The sequence below is a fragment of the Rutilus rutilus genome (assembly GCF_951802725.1).
Source record: "Rutilus rutilus genome assembly, chromosome: 14".
Taxonomy (NCBI): domain Eukaryota; kingdom Metazoa; phylum Chordata; class Actinopteri; order Cypriniformes; family Leuciscidae; genus Rutilus; species Rutilus rutilus.
The window spans coordinates 10,145,720-10,166,811 of NC_140219.1; the positions used below are offsets into that span (position 1 = coordinate 10,145,720).

The 21,092-nt window shown below is 37.1% G+C and overlaps 1 protein-coding gene across 2 annotated transcripts in view; it reads left to right on the top strand.

Moving 5' to 3' along the window:
• Positions 1–21,092, top strand: part of LOC311303234 (A disintegrin and metalloproteinase with thrombospondin motifs 2) — a 186,302-nt gene that overhangs the window by 133,328 nt on the left and 31,882 nt on the right. For both annotated transcript variants that reach the window (XM_084429572.1, XM_084429573.1), the window contains exons 4-5: positions 7,500–7,699; positions 18,265–18,348. In XM_084429572.1, coding sequence (XP_084285698.1) covers positions 7,500–7,699; positions 18,265–18,348 — 284 coding nt within the window. The remainder of the gene's footprint in view (positions 1–7,499; positions 7,700–18,264; positions 18,349–21,092) is intronic.

Here is a 21,092-nt window from a genome sequence, read left to right on the forward strand (position 1 = left end):
ATACCTAGGGTTTCGTTTATTTTCTTCTAATAGGGTTGAAAAATAAGCCGATCTAGCAGCTTTTAAGGCCTCTCTGAATGCAATCGTGCTCTCTTTCCATGAAATGCGAAATACCTCTAGTTTTGCTCCAGTTGCGCTCCATTTTTCTGGCTGCTCTCTTTAGGGCCTGAGTGTGCTCGTTGTACCACGGTGTTGGACTATTTTCTTTAATCTTCTTTAAGCGCAACGGAGCAACTGTGTCTAAAGTGCTGTAAAAGAGAGAGTTAAAAGTTTCTGTTGCAATATTGAGTTCCTCTAAGCTATCTGGGATGCTGAGATGATGAAACTGATCAGGAAGATTATTAATAAAGCAATCTTTAGTGGCAGAAGTGATAGGTCTAACATATTTGTAACACGGAGTTGGCTTTGCAGCCTTGGCTAAATGAAGTTTACACAAGACTAGATAATGATCTGAGATGTCATCGCTCTGCTGCAGAATTTCAGCGGCATCAACATTGATTCCATTTGATAATATTTGATCTAGAGTATGATTACGACAAAGAGTAGGTCCCAGGCGCGCTGGAAGCTGTTTCATGCGAGGGGGGCTGAGTGCTGTTTTGGAAAATATGTAACGTCATTATGTTGTGGCTGACGACAAGACATGAAATTTCTCTGTACTTTATACGTGTTGTAGCCATTAAAGCTACACTGTGTAACTTTTTAAGTTGATTCTTAGCAAAAAACACTTTGTTCTATCAAAAGTATATGTGCTCATTCATGTGTAATTACTTCCACCAACTAACAAAGTATTCTCGAAAGCGTAAAATCTGCCATTTATAATACATACGAGCGAGTCGCTTGAATGGCGTCAGCCATGTTGCGCCTCCATCTTGAAAATACATTTGCCAAAGAGGGACATACCTGGAAATTCAAGCTTCGCCTTTCGCGTTTTACACTCAGTGACACCGTGACGAATGCGAGGGGGAGATTACTCGCGATTGCCCGGCAGATTTGAAAGATTGCTGAAGATGGAGGATCACGCCTATTTTCGAGGACATGTAGCAGAGTCGCCAAGGAAGCGAAAGAGAGAATTAAAACGTCAACGCGACAGGCAAATCAGCAAGACCAAAGTCAATATTGGAGTAACCTTTCCCAGATGGAAAGAGCTCATGAGGTGCAAAGATTTTAAAACGGACGCTGAAGTTGCCTGCTTTCTTCTCGACAGGTAATTCAGCCTATTTGTGTAAATTCGAAGTTTTATAGTTGCTTGTCTAACCATAGCATGGTTGTGCATAACGCCAGAACGACCTCTAGTATAAATTGCGTTACTTTTCCTCGCGTCAATGGTGAAAAAGTATTGTTTACCTTGTAACATAAATCTGTGCTGCGACGGATCACAGGTGATGAATAGTTTTAAAGGCGCAATTTTAAAATAGCTTAATTTTTAAGCTATATAAAAAAAGGACAATGTAAATTTGAGTTATTTTGAATTGCTTTTACTTTGTACACAGCTTTCCCTTGCACATCCGTCGCATCAACTGATCTCTGACTCTGCTCACGAAGAAAATTATGTAACCGACGCTGTAAACAGTGCCTTACACTATTAATCTCGTTCAATATACAGAATAACGATAGCACTGATACTTTACTAACATTAGCTTGCATTCGTTTGGGATAGCTGATATTAGCAATAAAATGGTACCAAAATAACGAAAACATAAAACTATTATTCATTTTACATAGAGGTCATAACCTACATGTTAACTGACTAAATAACTAAATGCACTTTGTAATAGTTTTCTAAAGTAACCTCATCACTTGAAGGAACACTCATGGACGAAGTCGAACAGGAAGCTTGTTATTCTTGGAATAATACGGCCACCGTAGGAGTTAAAACGCCCTCGAAATTGAAAGGAACAGAAACTAATATTCACTGGGTAGTCATATACAATTTCACCGCTAGATGGGGTGTAGCTTTAAAGAAAACATATTTAGTTTCATATTTATGTTTAAATATTATAGGCTAATGTTATTTTTTTATTTAATCAATGTTGATTATGAAAGTGAGCATGCAGCATGAGAAAGATATGATAGCCTACATCATGAGATGCACAATATGTCTGGAGATATGGAGTGGGTAAGACATGATTTTGACCACTTCATTGAGTTTAGTTTTGTAGAAAGACTCTTTTTAAAAGATTTTCGTTTTGTATAAATTGTATCTTAATTTTGATCAATGTTTTATCAACCAATTGCCTGTATTTATTAAATAAGAAGCAAACATATAGCAGACAATGTAATAAGGTGCCGGCACGATCACTTGCATTGCATGTGAACTGGAGGGCGCCGAAACTCAGCTTGTTCCGAGTAATAGAATATAGGCTATCTATTATAGAAAGCTTGAAATGTCTACTTTTTAACAAAACTATTCAAAACGAAAAGAAATAGGCTACTCTCTGATTATGTAATCCATATGAAATGTGCATTTCTCTCTGGCGTTCATGGCGAGTCAACATCGTCAACTTCATCTTTGCAGTGACACAGAAAACACCAGTTTATTAATAAACAATTAAATGTCTCCTTGCTATTTTTTACATATTCATAATCATTACTTTTGCCGGTTCTTTGTGGCAAGCTTTATGCGTGCGGTCGTGCGCTTGAGTAAGGTTATATTACGTAAATGCTCATTATACTGTGTATAGCCTATTTAAGTAATTAAATTAATATAAAGGGGCTATTTTTTTCACTAATGGCTTAACTGAACAACTATTAGTCGACTAGAAAAAAACTTTAGTTGGAGGCAGCCCTTATTCCACATATTTTGGTACCAGCAGGCCATTCTGGGTTGAGCGAGCGACCCTGAGCGGAATGAGCGAGCGGAGCGGAATATTCAGAAATCCGCTCTCCGCTCACGTGCTCTGATCGGAACAAAGCATGACAAATTCAAACTTTATTTCATTTTCTCCGTAGCTTGAACACTCACTACATTAGGCATAAGAGCGTTAGTTAATGCTGTCCATTGATGCCATTAGTTCATGTTTTTAAGTACAATATTATGTTAGTCCACAGCCCCCCACCAGGGGGTTCTGATGCTATGACGAGGGGGGCTGCAGCACCCGCAGCACCCCCCTTCCCGCGCTACTGGTAGGTCCTGACACATGTTGTCTAACTCTAAAAGTGTTAAGAATGTCTTTAAATGCCAATTCCAATGCATCTTTTTCGTTATCTATATGTATATTAAAATCACCAACAATTAGGACTTTATCTGCAGCCAGTACTAACTCTGATAGAAGTTCAGCAAATTCTTTGATAAAGTCTGTATGGTGCCCTGGTGGCCTGCATACAGTAGCCAGCACAAATCTCAAACGTGATTTATCATTTACACTATATATTGTTACATTAAGCACCAACACTTCAAAAGAATTATATTTGAAACTAGACTTCTTGGTAATTCTGAAAATATTATAAAAAATTACAGCAACACCTCCCCCTTTGCCTTTCAGACGAGGTTCATATTTGTAACCGTAATCTTGTGGGGTGGACTCATTTAAAGTCATGTAATCGTTTGGTTTTAGCCAGGTTTCTGTCAAACACAGCACATCACAGACAGTTTGTAATTATGTCATTAACAATAAGTGCTTTTGATGTAAGGGATCAAATATTCAGCAACCCAAGCTTTATCATTTGCTCATTTGTATTATATCTGTTAAATTTTTACCCTTAGATGGGTTTGGAAGTTTTTTGTATTTCCTAATTCGGGGAACAGACACAGTCTCTATATGATGATATCTAGGTGAAAGAGGCTGTATGTGATGGGATTTATCTGACCTTGGTGACGTGAGACAACTAGCAGAAGGTCGGTTTAGTCAGTCTGTATGCTTCCTGACCTGAGCCCCAGTTCATGTTTGAGCTCTAAGACTGTGCCATATTACTAGAGAGAAGAGCAGCACCATCCCAGGAGGGATGAATACCATCTCTTTTCAACAGGTCAGGTCTTCCCCAAAAACTTTTCCAATTGTCTATGAATTCTATATTATTTATATTATTACAAAAGTTGCTTTGAATTAGAAATATTGAAATCTGCTGTGCCAGATTTAAAGGTCCCATTACATGAAAATTTCACTTTATGAGTTTTTTTTAACCTTAATATGAGTTTCCCTAGCCTGCCTATGGTCCCCCAGTGCCTAGACGTTTTGATGGGTGTATACCAAGCCCTGGGTATTTTTGAGAAAATGAAAGCTCAGACGGGCGAATCTAGAAATCGTCCCCATATGTCGTCATAAGGGGAAAGGTTACCTCCCCTTTCTCTTCTTTGCCCGCAAAAAGAATTTGGCCTGCCCATGAGAAAATGAGCTGCGTGAGCGCGATATTGGTTTTTCCTCGAGAGACATCATGGCTTGCAAATGAGCGAAGTATGGCAGTTGCTCAGTGTTTGGATGTACAAATGAACACAAATTTAGTTCCTTCATCCGAGCCTCTGAAGACCCAGTGGGTTATGTGAATTTCTGATGTGTAATTGTTCAAGTTTAATCTTTCTCTCAAAGTCATTCAATACTGTTTATGCATCAGTAAATCAAGCCAGTGACTAAACGATCAACTTTACGTCATTTGTCTTATTAGGATGAAAATAATCGTACTTAAACTGTGATTAATATATATACAGAACGCGATCAAAGAACAATCCCTTTCCAATCGCCCAAGCTGTCAATCACGCAGCGCGAGTTTATCTGGACACTTGCCAAAGCTCGTTATGAAATCAATGACGCTGTTACGCTGCACAACGAAGCTCATGTTTGCATTGGTGAAATCATTAGTGAGAGTGCAGAAACTGCGTTGCAATGATAAGATCTTCATTCACGCGATCAACAGGCTGTCATCTGCTCAATGCTCATCACTGCAACCTTTTATGTGATGGGAATAGATCTAAATACTTAAACTTCTCACGATTCGTTAATCCCGATAGCTGTAATAGTAAAAACGTATAATAGCTGTAATAGTAAAAGTTTTCGAGAGAGTTCCACATGTAATGCTAGATATTTCATTTGCAAGCATGTCAGCCAGTCACATCAGTGGGCGTTTACACTGAAGTCTCACAGCAGACACACCCCTTCAAACAGAGCGTTCAAATCAGAGGCTAAAATCAGGCTAGGAAATATGCCTTTTATTTCTAAATTATAACAACTTTTGATCTGAAAAACATACTAACATTATAAGGGCACCCCAGGAAACATTCTAAAAGAATAACATAATCCATGCAATGGGACCTTTAAGATGTTTATTTAAGATCAATATTTATTGTACATGTGCTCAGATTCAAATCTCCAAGCTCTCAAGTTTTGCAACACTTTTACCTCCATACAAAACAAAATTGCAAATGTTTGTGCTTGGAAGTGTATTCATATTTGTGTACATTTATAGGTGCATGTGTCAGCGGGCACGTCTAGATGTACCAAACTCTCGTTCTGTCTCAGTGCTTTTGCAGTTTGGCGGCCCGACGACCCATAAATCTGTCACTCATAGAGATGAGCATGTGATGCTTTGAGTTGAAGTGAAACGAGCTACTGTGAGTTCAGTACTTTAGGTTCATAAGATGACACTGTGATTCTGGAGCAATGTTCTGTGAACGTACATCTGTGACTAAAACACACTCACTGCTCACAAATCAGTCAAACTTTCCCTAACATCGCCAAACAGAACCACAACTGCACATGATATCAATCTTTTCAAATGTCCTACCAGTCTGAGCACCCTTTCCCTCTCTCCTTCTTGCGTTTCTTCCATCTTTCTCTCCCTTATAGGTTCTCTTGACATTTTCAAAGGTTGAAAGACAAAGTAGCTTTGTGTCCTGATAAGGGCGAGGACTCCTCAGCCTGAATGTGAATGTTCTCTCATGAGATCAGAACGGAGCTGTGTGTATTTGACAGACAGGGTGATGGGTCAAGTTTTGGAGGATCACGGAATGAAACTGAACAGCAGAAAAAGACAGATGTCATAGATGGAGGATAGTCGTCACCAGTAGGTTGAATACCCCTTAAGGAAAACGTTTTTCCTTCTGTTCCCAAAGAAACAGATTTTTTTCCATAATGATGAAAGTAAAAAAAAAAAATAATATATATATATATATTTATCGAATATTGCATTATGTTCCATTTATGTACTTAGCAGAAGCTTTCATACTAAAACAGTGTGGCTTTTATGGTGCACAACAACATGAGACTAGATCACATGATCCTTCAGAAATCATTCCAATATGCTGATTTTGTGCTCAAGAAACATTTCTTATTATTATCAATGTTGAAAACAGCTGTGATGCATAATATTTTTGTGGAAACCATGTTACGTTTTTTCATGATTAATAGAACGTCAAATGAACAGCATTAATTTAGAAGGCATTTATAATAAAAATAATTAATCAATAAATTTATTAATTTCTTTAAAAAAAAAAAAAGACTGACCCCAAACTTTTGAAGAATGATGTGTGGACTCAGTGTAAGTAGGTTTGGTAAAAATAATAATAATAATAATACTTTTTGCAAATATTTAATACTTTTTAATTCGCTTCTCAATTAGTATTAACAGGTCCTGAGATTGATACTGAAGGGATCTGTTCTTCTTCTCACTTCTGCTGAACAAGGCACTGCTGCAACATGGTGGCTTTTTCTCCCCCACCTTCAGTTCATCACAGCTTTGAGCAGACTATGCTATAACATCAGCCTGGTGCAGATACTTCTACAAAATAGATACTGTTAATTAAATATAATTTTATAAGAAAAAAAAAAAAAAAAAAGGATCACTTCAGATTTTTTTGGTAATTTTCATATTCTTTGCATATTAAAAGACATGAGCCTCCAAGAGCATGTTAATTGCTTTTGTTGTATGTAGAAGCTTTCTTCTAATTTTGGGTGAAAATCTGCTGACACAGGCTGTGATATAATGAACACCTGCTGGTTAGAGGAAGTTTACAACCCTACAAAATCCTTCATAATAAACAGCAAAAAAAAAGAGAAAAAGATAAGAAAACACTCAAACACCTCTCCATTTGCTTTATTGGGAATTTTCTGTGCTTGTCTTCTTGCCTCTGTTGCCCTGTAATAATATGTTACTGACTCTCAGCATTAAGATGATGAATATTGTTCTTACTCTCGGATTATCATCCAATAAGAAAGTGACTGGTGAGCTAATATTAGTCTGCATCGAGCGTTGGTTTACCCATGAGCAGGTTGCCTAGGAAACGTTACATAATTGGAGCATAGAAGATGCCCCCAGCTGATTGGGTGATGGAGACAAGGTGATAGATCTTCCTCAATATGTTCTCTCCTCCATGTTCCATCTCTCCGCCTGGCGAGGAAATGACCTCACATATAGTAGCTAGTGGTTTGATAGCTTTCTTATGGCACAAAACAGCTTTTCCTTTCATGTCTTCAACAATGTCACTTAAAAGGAAAAGAAGTCTGTGCATTGCTGTAAAGATGTATCAGTTTACACTTAAAATTGAAAAAAATATATATCTTTTTTTATAGGTGCTGATCTGGGCGGACTGTTGGAACTTGAGACTCTGTATCAGGGCGTGGAACGCAGTATTAACCAGAGCCGACGAGCCCGCAGACAGTCCCCCGAACGAGTCTACAACATTGAGGTTTTGCTGGGGGTGGACGACTCTGTGGTGCAGTTTCATGGACAGCAGCATGTGGAGAAGTACCTCCTCACTCTTATGAACATCGTAAGTGTGCTCGAGCCACCCACGCTGCCTGTTGTGTTTGGGTTACCCTTGAGAAAAATCAAAGAACGATAGAAACTATTCTGTCAACAATGCATCAATTCTACAGGCATAAGACAGCATTACAATAAACAGCTGAGATGAAGCCGACTGGTGGTGAAGCATTAGAGACACGGTGTTGACACCTGAGGTACTACTGTTTATAGCATTTATATCCAGTCCTGCAGTGTTTTCAAAACTTGCTTTCAAAGTTGAGCTTTCAAAGTCTGTCTTAGTGCTGTCAATCAATTAAAAATGAATAATTAATTAATCACACATTTTTCTGTAATTAATCACGATTAATCGCACCTAACTAACAGGTAGTATATATATACAGAATCTGAATAAAGTTATCAAACACTTCACAGTCTTCACTGCGTCAATTATTAATTAAATATTGATAAATCCTTATTAAACCTACAAAAGTTATTTCTCTTTTTCATTTGTTCTTTGGTTATCCTTAAAGTCACCATGAAATCAAAAATGAAGTTTTTTTGGCTTTTAGTATGTGTATGTTAGCCTTACTGTTATCTATAACTAGTGCTCCAAAACAATGACAAAATTTGCATTTAGAAGATATAAGCATTCAAAACAGCCTCTCACTTCCACCAGTTTGGATCAGTGATTTAATTGACATCACTCTGCACTTCAGCTTTTCATCAGATTTTCGGGTTTATTGGGCTACTGTCACTTTAAGACCTGCCGCACATAACGCGGATCTGACACGCATCCCATTTTCTCACAACTCTCTACATTAATTTAAGACTAGATCTATCTATCTATCTATCTATCTATCTATCTATCTATCTATCTATCTATCTATCTATCTATCTATCTATCTATCTATCTATCTATCTATCTATCTATCTATCTATCTATCTATCTATCTATCTATCTATCTAGCATTTCTGCCATGGTGCTTTGCTGTTACTTGTACATGTCTGACTTTGAGGACAGTCAGCTATAAAGATTATGGAACACTAAAAACTAAATATTCCACATTTGATAAATCAAAGCCTACTGTCTATTAAAACCTTGTTCAATTACTGTGGTTATTGGTTACTTTGTCTGTCTGTCTGTATCTATCTATCTATTTGGTTTTGACCAACTTTGGTTTTCCAGTTCAAAATTAGTTATATTAATTTCAGTTGATTTTAATTGCACTTTCGCAAAGTTTCGCAAACTTTTGCGAAGGTATTCTCAGTTAAACTCCAATTTAAATTACAAAAAAAATATGGGGCTTTTCAGATATACACTTGTGCATTTGGATGCAGTTTGAAAACTTGCATCATTCATTTTTATGTAATTGTGATGAGCAAAGATCATTGTTGTATAAATATACCGCTTTCTAGTATAATTATATGGGCATATAATCCACAGAACTGTTTTTATTTGGCATATATTTTTAGTTTTCATTCCTTAAAAAGGATCAGAAGCTGTTACATTTTGAGATTAATTGCAATTAAATTGTTTGCTTTAGCTTTAAATGTTTATAAACTCCACTTTGGACTATTTTGGAGCAGTTTTCTGATACTGAAGTAAAGGAATACATGCAGTAGTTAAAATCATACATTCGCAAATATTTCATGTACTGTCAGCTCTCACTGACGTTTGTCTCTAGAGTAGATGTCTGGCTGACTTTATGCTGATTTCATTTTGTGCGATTTGTCTCTGTAATTGTCAGGGTGTGTTTTTTTTTTTGTTTTTTTTTGTGATGAGAAGGATGCCAAGCTCAGGTAATGCTGGATGCAGTAAATCAGTGGTTTTATGTCATGTGTTCTGGGGTGGCGGTAAGCCAGGGGAGAAAATATGCTTCAGGACAAAACAGATCTCATCTGCTCCTTGCTATGTGTCCTTTAATCTCCACAAATTAAACCTACGCAGAGAGAGAGAGAGAGAGAGAGAGAGAGAGAGAGAGAGAGAGAGCTAGCCAAAAGTCAAAAAAAAAAAAAAAACTCAAGATGGCCAGATATTATATCATCAGTAAAAGTCAATGATGTGAGGTAAAATCAGACACATATTAGATGAGTTCTGCAGTCATTTTTCTACATCATGGATCACTCCATCTAAGATCAAATGTGATGGGATGAAAAAGGCTACAGAAAAATGTATTATAACCTCACCATTTTTCTCTATATTGCATATTTTCTCCAGTTATCATGAGTCCCCGAACAATTTCTGCAGCTGTGCCGCTGCCATCTCCTTTCCTCTCCTTTCGTTCTCATCCTAGGGGGTGTTTCAAACGCTGCATTCTGAATAAATGACAGGAAAACAGATAAACAGAAATATATAAATAACATTGAGTCTTTCTCTCCCACGCGTTGAGTTCTTGCTGCTTTCTTCTTGAAAGTTTACTTTGCTCACTTTTGGAAGGCATGTCTCCCTCGCTCTCCGAGAGTCAAGGAGAGAAAAGAGAGAGACATAAAGCAGGTTTTTGCCCTTTTTTCCTCCAACTATTTTCCCTGACTTCCCCACTTTGCTGCTACTCTTTTACTGTTTGTTGCACATAAGGGCTGTGTGTGATGATGTTTTACGCGTAGCACCGGAGTTTGTTGTTATGTTGTGTTGGATTTGTGTGTGTGTGTGTTGAGCGTGTGTGCGTAAATGTCACTTGCTGTGTTTGCTCAGAGAGAAAAATCCTCTGCAGTCTTTCATTCACGATCCCCTGGTCAGTGGCTGGTCTTTCTGAATGATCCAGCAGGAGGAGAGAGTGGGAGCCGTCTGTCTGTCTGCTTGAAAAGGGATCTGTCTACGGGACTGTATGTAGGCGGCAGGCTTGCTTGAGCGCCATTCACAAATGAATTTAGAATGCCTTTAGAATTTCGAAGCTTTTTAAATTCTTGGATTTGATTTGGATTTGAACTAAAAAAAAATTTTTTTTAAAAGTATTTTTTTTAAAATTCAAAGACATTCATGTCTGCTGCAACTGCTGCAAGTGTAGTTTGGAAGATTTGTAGGTTTCAGTATGAATGAATAATAATCTATGTTTGACAAGCCACCTATAGAAATGCATATTAAATGTAGGTTATATTTACATTTAATAGTTATGTTTCATTATATTTAAGAAATGAGGCCCTATCAATTCAAATTCCAGCTCATGGATGTAAAAGGAGCCGATGGATGGATGGATGGATGGATAGTTGACACCTTTTAAATATATAGCTTTCTGTTTGTTTATTATGTTGCATTTTGTCCTGCTTCATTTCTGATTCTGGCCTAAAGTGTTTGTGAATGTTTTGCGATTTCCTGAATTAATTCGATACGTTAATCTCTGTGTGGGAGTTGATGTATTTGTGAATGGGATTTTTGTTTGTTCCGAAGAAATGGTCTGCCCTCAATTTATAGAACTGAGTGAAACAATTCTTTAAAATGCACTAAGATTGATTGGCTTCACTTCATAGGTCCATGGGAAATGATGAGGAATCGATGCGTCAGACAGGGATCAAAAGATCTGGAGGCCTTTTGACTTACGCCCACACTTCCAATCCACCAATCAGCAATTCTTCACCTTTATTCCACCCCTTTAAGTCTGGGACTTTCAGATTTAGTGTTGCAGTCAAGATAATGGACCAGTATTTGATGCAGAAGCTCTTTATGGGAGTGTTTGTTGTTGTTGATGCTTCTTTCTAGTTTTCAATCTTGGGAAATCTCAGAACATGCTGATCTAAGATTGCCTTTAGCACAGAGCTGAAAGTACCACATTAGATCCAGGAACACGCCATCACAGCCTCTCGACGGTGCCCACTGCGAAGCCAGTCTGTGTAATGGAGCTGAGACCTTTGGGTGTAGCATTAATTGTGTGAATTGAAAGTCGACAATATTAATTGCTTCCCTCTATATTAGTCGCTCCTCAGGAGTAAACAAGACGTGGGCAGACGGACCATTATGTAATCAGCACTTCATGGACATGTTGTTCTGGCCCTCAAATGTCAGACAGGTAATAATGGTCCAAAATGTCAAGTGAAAATGGCAGAGATTCAGTAATGAGTCTGAGCAAATACTGTCCACCAATGCGTACCCTCATATCTCTGAGCATTCCTGTACATCACAGAAGAATGAAAGGGAGATTGGGAGGACCGCCAGCCAAGAGCCTAATGGGATTTCTGTGCTCATTCACTTTCCTCTCCTGGACTAAAACAGGATGATGATGATTCAGCATAATATATATGTGGGATGCAAGGTGAAATCAGTGTTGTATGGGGATTGAAAGATTTGTTTGGGAGTGATTTGTCAAAATTTGTTTGCACTGGCAAGAAGTCTGTAGTACATTTTTTTTTAGATGCAGCATATGTATTTTCAATAAAACCGTAAGACGCATGTAGATTATGCGTAATATTGTACAATTACGATAGAATATACAGTAGACCGATTCAATTTACCACTCCTGCAATTTCTGAGTGAAAAAAGTAAATCCTACACCAATTTTTTTTATGTAGTTCATTTTGTGGCATTTAAAATATGAGTACAGGTTGACAATTAGCCCAAAAGTGGATATATTATTATTATTATTATTATTATTATTATTATTACTCTACATTATTTTAATTATATTCATTAATTTTTGTATTATATTTACTTCTTATAGTTGGCATGAAATGGAAGTTGAAAAATATTTTCTTCCCCATTTTGACGTATTTCTGAGTAAAACGGCTTCTCGATCAAGACGTTTTTTTTAGGACGATCCATCGCGAATTGATTGGATCATTGGATTGTTGTGGTTTGTTATTGCTATGATCTCATGTGAGTGACAGGTCGTCCCGCCTTCACACCAGTAAACACGTCATCAGAGAAGAGGTGTTGTTGCAAGAGGGAGAAGTTATTTTGATTAAAGATTAGGAGGGCAAATGACTTAAATAATAATAATAATGTGCATGAATAAATCATTTATAATTAATACTGCAATATTCCATAAAAAAAAAATCTATTTTGATTTCATGGTAACTTTAATGAAGTAGTTTAACTCAAAATGAAAACTCATTATATTAATGAAAATATAAATGAAAGTTATGTAAGTTAAACAAAAAATATTATTATTGAAGGATTTCCTGGTCACTCTTTTTAATGTAATCAAAGTGAATGAGGATAGATGCTGTGCTGCTCCCAAAAAGACAAAAAATTATCATGAAAGCACCATAAAAATACAAAAAAAGAGAAGCTTTATGATAACTCCATGTGAGAAATACAGAAATTTAGGTTTTCACTGAAAATTTTCACAAGATAGACATCAGTCATGTTTGCTTCTTGAGATACCAGAAACAATGGTGTTTATTATGATTGAAGGTTTTTGAGCGAACTATTCCTTTGACAGTGTATTGTTAAAACCCCCTCTCTCCTCTAATTCTATCTTCCTATATCTGCACCCTCTGCTATTTTCTTCACTATCCCCTCCTTCCTCTAAAGCGGTGAAGCCACAATGCTAGCCCCTGCTGCATTATTAATGGGATATTAATGATTTTCTGACTTGCCGACCTCTAGGTCTCCATTAGTTACCTGTATGCTGATGAAACCCAGTGCTCCTGAACAAGGCCAGCAACCAGGGCTGTACTAATGAGACCTACACTCTCACGTTCATTAACATAGAGAGAGATGGGTGGGAGGGGGGAATCTATAGGGTTTTTATTTTGTAGGAGGTTGAGGAAGAACACTATTGGTGCTGATAAAGATTTGTGACTCTAATTAATATTAAGCTTTCCAACAATGTGAGCATTTGCGTAGTAGGGCTGAGCACAACAGCATTTTAGTAGCATGTTAAAAATTTTGGTAACACTTTACAATAAGGTTCATTAGTTAACATTAACTAACCATGAGCAATACGTTTGTTATACTGTATTTTTTCATCTTTGTTAACGTTAGTTAATAAAAAATACAGCTGTTCATTGTTTGTTCATGTTAGTTCACAGTGCATTAACTAATGTTAACAAGATTTTAATAAAGTATTAGTAAATGTTGAAATTAACATTAACAAAGATGAATAAATGCTGTAGTTCAGTTACACTTTATTTTAAGGTGTCATTGTTACAGTGTAATTATATATTTAAGTACTGAGTAATATTAATTAACTACTATAGGGTTAGGGTAGGATTAGGGTTTGGTTGAGGGTTAGTTGCATGTAATTATGCATAATTTACTGTTATTACTATGGTAAGTACATGTAACGTATATAACAAGGACACTGTAAATACTTGCAGTTCATTATTAGTTCATGCTAACTAATGTAGTTAAGTAATGTTAACTAATGAACCTTATTGTAAAGTGTTACCAAATTTTTAAACATCTAAGATTTTGATAATACAGCTTTTGCGAGAATAATGTCCTTTATTCTCATAATTTTGAGTAATGTTACCAACATTTGAATAATGTTATCAATATATTTTTTAAATGTTATTACTTGAATCAACACTTTATTTCAATAGTCCACTTTAGACATTCTACTAACTAACTTTCCAACATGTCAACTATCATTCATTACAGCATTAGTAGACTGTCTGCTTAATATCTACTAACACTTTATTTTGATGCTCCACATCAAATACTTATAGTCATTCTACTGACTATAAGCAACTTTGCAAGTACATGTCAACTTATTCTACTAACCCTAACTCAAACCTAACAGTCTAATAATACTATATTGAGAGTTAGTTGATCTGTAGTTGCAAATGAATGAGAGTTAGTTGTTATTAGTCGCAAAGTTACTTATAGTTAGTAGAATGTATATATATACAGGATTTGAAATGAACACCCGCATTAAAAACCAACAGTGGCGGGTAACGCTGTCAAATCACTAGCCAATTTGGCGTGTTACTATGTTTACTCACTTTGCTGGGGAAGTTCGTGTAAGCCAAATCTGCGCGGATTTAGCACAAATACTCAACTTGTGAGTCATTGTGATTATTAAATATTGCATATTGCGCAAAATCTGTGCATATCTGGCTTTCTTGAACATGCGTCACTACGCAACAAATAATGGCGCGCTTGTTCATTTGCATTGAAGCAATAGCGAAGATTAAAAAGCAATTGGTTAACAGAAAAGACATTGTTATTTTCCAACAACATCCTACATGTTCTTTGTACTGTATTGATCTGTACATATTTTTGGTGAAAAGGAAGAGAATAAATGAGGAAGTGAGGAAACTGCTGGATGACAGGATTTTGTTTGAATAAGAAACGAATGTATGAAATCCAAATTTGAGATATATATATATGTGACCCTGGATCACAAAACCAGTCACATGTCGCACGGGTATATTTGTGGCAATAGCCAACACTACATTGTATGGGTCAAAATTATCGATTTTTCTTTTATGCCAAAATTCATGAGGATATTAAGTAAAGATCATGTTCCATAAAGATATTTTGTAAGTTTCCTATCGTAAATATATAAAACATTTATTTTTGTGACTGAATCCAGCACAATTGTGACATAAATGGACAACTTTAAAGACGATTTTCTCAATGTTTGGATTTTTTTGCAGCTCAGTCTGTTGTGATTGGTTTACCGCGTACAGCGTGCGCGTTGAAAACCTAAATTCCCATTGCCATAACAATGTCAGCTGTCCTGAGGCTTCCTACACCGTAAACTAAAGACAGTAACAAACAATGACGTTGATTTTACCATATCAATGCGAGCGCGAGTCCGATGATGAAATACTGGAATAACTAGTTACTCAACCCAAACCGTGCATGTCCATCAACAAACCAATTAATTTACCTGTACTAATTTATTTACTGAGTATTTTTGTAATATATTGCGGTAAACACGTGGAAACTGTATCAATAACAGTGCATGTATGCAATGTATACATTAGCCAAGCTCTAGCATGAATGACTGATGTAACATAAACGCTGGTAAAACAAATCTTGCTCCATGCTTAATCTTTCCTCAAAGTAGTGAGAATGACAGACAATCTGCATTAATAGACACAGTTATAGGTAATAGTGGCCCACAAACTGATTAGCAGAAGTATTTAAGTAAGACAGTGATAACGTGAGTTAGCCAGTTAGCAGGAGACCTACACAATATAAAACTCAAAACTAAGTATTTTAAACATCATCTTTCAAGAGCAAGCAGTTCACGAGTCCTGCATTGAACTCCGAGATTTGAGAAGCAGTCGTCAAAAGTTTAGGATTAGTCTGCGCGTGCAATAAGTGGGCGGGCAATATCCTAATGTTTCGTCTTGATGTCACAACGAAACGGCTTATGACTCGTTTGAAAAACAATTCCATTTCATTGACTTAAGAGTCGACTCTTACTTTTGAAAGACAATAACTTTATATACGGTGCACTTTCAGATTTAAAACTTTGCAGGATGTTTTCATTCACTTAGAGCTATGTTACACACTACATGAAAGATCATTTTCAAAAATCCATAATAGGGGCCCTTTAAAACCATTTGGTTGCATCGTAAGTTACTTTTTTTGGATTGCCAAAATGCACAAATGCAAATGACAGCAGAATGCCAATTTATACACTGCTACTCTCACATAATAGTACAATACATACTATAGTATATATCATACCTTTCAGCCCTAGCGTATACTGTAATAATATGAGAGAAATAAACTTTCACTGCCAGCCATGTATTTATTTTTCTTTGAAGTGAAGTCGGGAAACAAGGCAGTAGCCATATCCCATCATGCACTGCTTCTCCTAATGCAGAGTTCTGAGGTGTTGCACAGTGTGTGCCGTATGAAAGTCGTGCCTCAATTTAACAATCATTAAAGTTCGGAACACTGGAGTCATGGTCACCTGGCATCTGTATTAACTTGGTTACTAAGGCAACCAAGCCTAAGAGCTGTGCTCTTTAGAATTTCTGAAGAAATCTTGGCAAACTCTACGGTAAAGGCCTATCCACTAGTTTGAAAGATAAGCTTTTGGCCGCTGTAGACACACATACTATTTGAAACTGAAGGGGAAGAGATGATGAATTCAGAAAAGTTGTGAATCGTAAAGACAAAGTCTGCAGAAACATAATGAAACACTGACAGACAGCACAACCAAAACATATTCTGACAGTCAAAAAGAATGACAGCAAACGAAGAGGGAATGCCAGGAATACACAGAGAGAGAGAGTTAGAGAGACAGGGCTCCACCCCATTCTGAAGTTTGCCGGTTGCTTGGCAATGTAAAAGAGCAGGTGAGTCGTTGCAGCGACACATCGGGTTTGGAAAGCATGTTGTATAATCCTTTTCCACATTTTCCTTCTTCCTTGCTGCCCTCTTTTAAGCCCCTTTCTTCTTGTCTGTCTTTGTCTCTTATTCACGCTCCCCCTCCCGCAGTCTGTCCATCAGAAATCTCATTATTGTTGGCTGTGTATACATCTCAGTGTCTCATTAGCAGGCTTCCAGAGCGGCAGAGGACACAATGTCTGAACTTCTGTACCAATTTGTCTGCCTCTGTCTCCCTCTCTGTCTGGGAACCGCGTTTCCCACAGTGCATTAGGCCTATCCTTCAGCAAACTGAACAAGTAAAGATGGCCGAGGCGCGGGGTGAGAAGTCAAACTGCAGAATCATGGGAAATGAAAAAGGCTCTCTTGACCATCATTGGGTCCAGCTCTGCAGTTTGTCTGTGTGTTTCTACATGTGTCTGTGGGGACCAAATGACCCCCAAAATTTGGTAAAACCTGAAAAACCATCAATGAAAATGATGGTTTTCTCGTCTTAGTTGGCGTGATATGTTAGATGTTCTTCTCGAAACCCCTCTAAAACCAGCAAATCAGACTAGTCTAGAGTTATGTTTTAAGCTGAAACGTATATTAGCTTCATAGGGACTAAATGTATTTTATGTACACTACCATTCAAAAGTTTGTGTTTTTACTTCTCTTTGAATGCCTGCAATGTTTTTGAAAGAAGTCTCTAATGGTCACCAAGGCACAAAAAATACTGTAAAATCAGTAATTTTGTGAAAATTTAGAATTTATTCCTGTGATGATGGCACAGCTGAATTTTCAGCAGCCATTACTCCAGTCTTCAGTGTCACATGATCCTTCAGAAAACTGTTTTGATAATAATCAGAACTTTTTCTAGAGCAGCAATGTTGATACAGTTGTGCCGCTTAATATTTCTTAAAGTTTTTTTTTTTTTTTTTTTGATTAATAGAAAGTTCAAAAGCAGCACTTATTTAAAATAGAAATCTTTTGTAACACTATTAATGTTTAAATTTAATGCATCCTTGCTGAACATAACTATTAAAGTAAAAAAATATATATATTTGACTGACCCCAAACATTTGAACATTAGTGTACAAATAGAAAAAAAATTGGGGTTAGGGTTAATATTTTTAATCAGTTTAGTTTTAAAATGCTTTAAGTGATGCTAGCCATTTTCCATCACACTTTTTTTTTTCTAACATAAACATGTCTAAAAGGTATTAATCTAAACATGAATCGAAAAGATATTCAGTATGAAATTGAACATAATTTGCTTTAATAGGTGTTTTGTATAGTGAGACTTTTTACGCTCACAATATCAATATCAGTCTCAATATGAAGCTCTTAATGTTGGACCTAACACTGCTTTTCTCTCTTCACAGGTTAACGAGATCTATCATGACCAATCTCTCGGGGCACGAATAAACGTGGTGCTAGTTCGGATTGTTTTGGTGGATGCCAAAAAAGTAAGAACCATTGTGTGTGAATCATGACTAATGACATCATGCATCAAATATCAGATGAAAAATTTAAGTCAGCATGAAATTATTATTATTATTGCCCTATTTGCTATTTTATTGCACACTTCTGGTTTTATTATACATTATCATAATTTTATACATCTTTATCATAATCAGTACATCTTTTATTTACATTAAAAAAAACTTGTTCAATTGACATCACAAATCTTTGTAGTCATATTTAGTGTAATCTTTCCTTTAGTTAGGCTAATGCTTCAGAGACAAATATTAGCAAACAATTTGTAGACTGACTTCCCAAAGTGTAAACTGTGGTTTTGTGACAGCTTCAACATTGCTTGAGGAGCCCCACACATTAAGCTGTGGATCAACCAATGGCATGATCTTTTTTTTTTAATCAATTGTATTGATTGAGAAACTTTATTTTCAATTCAGTTTGGTGTAGCCAGTAGAAGTGGAGAAATGACACACTTCTCTTTAATAGTTGGTGTTTCATCTGAGACTAATTTCATGTTCAGACTCTAGTTTTCATCTTGATAGAGCACTAATATAACCCAAAACATTGTTTTTTCTTTGTACAAAAATTCCAAAATGATCAGTTTCACTGTCTGTAGCCATTTAGCACCTTTGCAGTTCTATATCATGACAGGTTGACATATTGCACCAACAGCAAACATGTATAGACACACACTCCATGTATCTATCTCTCTCTCTTCCACCCTCTGTCTCACACTTACACTTACACCAACACAAACACATAAACACACTGCTAGCTTAGCTTACATGCACATCTTTTCCCACCCCCTTCTGCTGGGTGCTCACCATGGCCTAGGGCCTGTTATTCCACCGGACTGAGCAAACGGGAACTAAAAGCATAGCTTTCCCATGGGAGTCTTTTCAAAGTCACACGCCTTCACAGTTCAACACCAAAGCACACAGAGTGCTGATGTTATGCAATTGCCTTCCTAATACCCCCCCCCAAAACACATAAACACACACACACCAGCACCTCCCCTATGGGACTGAGCAAAGGATTCTGGGAAGAAGAATCAAGAATGCCAGATAAACAATCAATGATGACCCTGCCTCATTCATAAACACAGCTCCATAAAATGCTGCTCTTCCTGTAACTGGAGATCAGGGAGAGGCTGATCTCAGATCAGAGAGACCGTCTCAGATGTGGTTGACCTGATAGTGACCACAGTTCTAGGCTCAGCTTTCATCTGACACAGTTCCTCAATTAGAAAATCCCATTTCTCTTCAGTATCTCACATAGACAGAAATTTAATTAAATGAATAGCAATAGTGTGCATTACATATGCATTAGTGGAGGAGATTTTTCAGTGACTGTTTCCATATTTTACATCCTTATGCCAGTTGGTGGTGATGGGTGACTATCTTTATGAGTGACATTGAATCATTAATTCAAGTGATTCGTTCAAAACACTAATTCATCAGGAACAAAACAAGTGACTGCCTTATGACTGAGTCATTGGGCCCTATTTTAACGATCTAAGCGCATGGTCTAAACCGCACGGCACAAGTTCACTTAGGACGTGTCCGAATCCACTTTTGCTAGTTTAACGACGGGGAAAATGGTCGGCGCACCAGGCGCATAGTCTAAAAGGGTTGTCCCTATTCTCATAATGAGTAATGGGTGTGTTTTGGGATTTACATGCGTTAAACCAATCAGAGTCTCATCTCCCATTCCCTTTAAATGCCAGTTGTGCTCGCGCCATGGCAAATTCGCTATTTACATGACGGAATTTGATAGTGGAAAGACCGAACGCGTCTCCAGAGCGCAAACGGAACTGCACGTGTGCGAGGTAAAAGTGCGCAAGCAGACCATCTATGAGACAAGCCGGATTCCACCATATCTTTATGTACACAATAATAATCTTTTACATTGTAATCCTTTTCTTTTAAATATTTGGCATGTTTGTAAGCTGTCTCTGACGCGTGCTCTCTGATGCGCACTGTCTCTGCTACACACACACATACAAACACATGCTACTAAGAGGTAACATTTTATTATAGGCCTCAAACATAACTACCACCACTGACAATTATGCCCACAAATATTAATACAGACTGTCCATTAGTAGAGAAGCATAAGCATGCAGTAGAGAATATTATATAGCCAAATGTGATCCAGCAGTAAATAAAGATTTACGGCCTACCTTTTTTTGATGTTAAGTAACTTTACTGAAGAACAACGTTTGAAAGAACTCTTCACCAACTGGCTAACGTTAAATAATAATAAAAATATAATAAATGATAAAAATCCATTGAACTGAGTAGGCTACATGTAGGCTACGTTGGTCATCATTCACTGTTTATTCGCGAGTGTTGTGAAGAAAAAGAATAACATCCACTGTTGAAGGCTCATTGTTTGTTGTGGTAATCAAATCAAAACTTTCAAAATGCAGCTTTTCCTGAAGTATTGGGAACTTTTAGTAACTCCCCACGCTCCAACTTCTCCCTGTCTGCATGGTCAACTGTCACCTAATGAATTGCACGCGTGTCGCGTTACTCGCGTAATCGCATATTGCGTTGCATTATAATATTATCAATATAAAATATTTCATACAGTAGCCTGCGCTCTGCACGTATATTATGGGCACGATGAAAGGAGAGAAGCTAAATGAGCCCGAGTCCGACCCGAGCCTGATCTGTAAAAAAAAAAAAAAAAAAAAAGGCCCGACTGCTCCCAATAAGTGACAAAATAACGC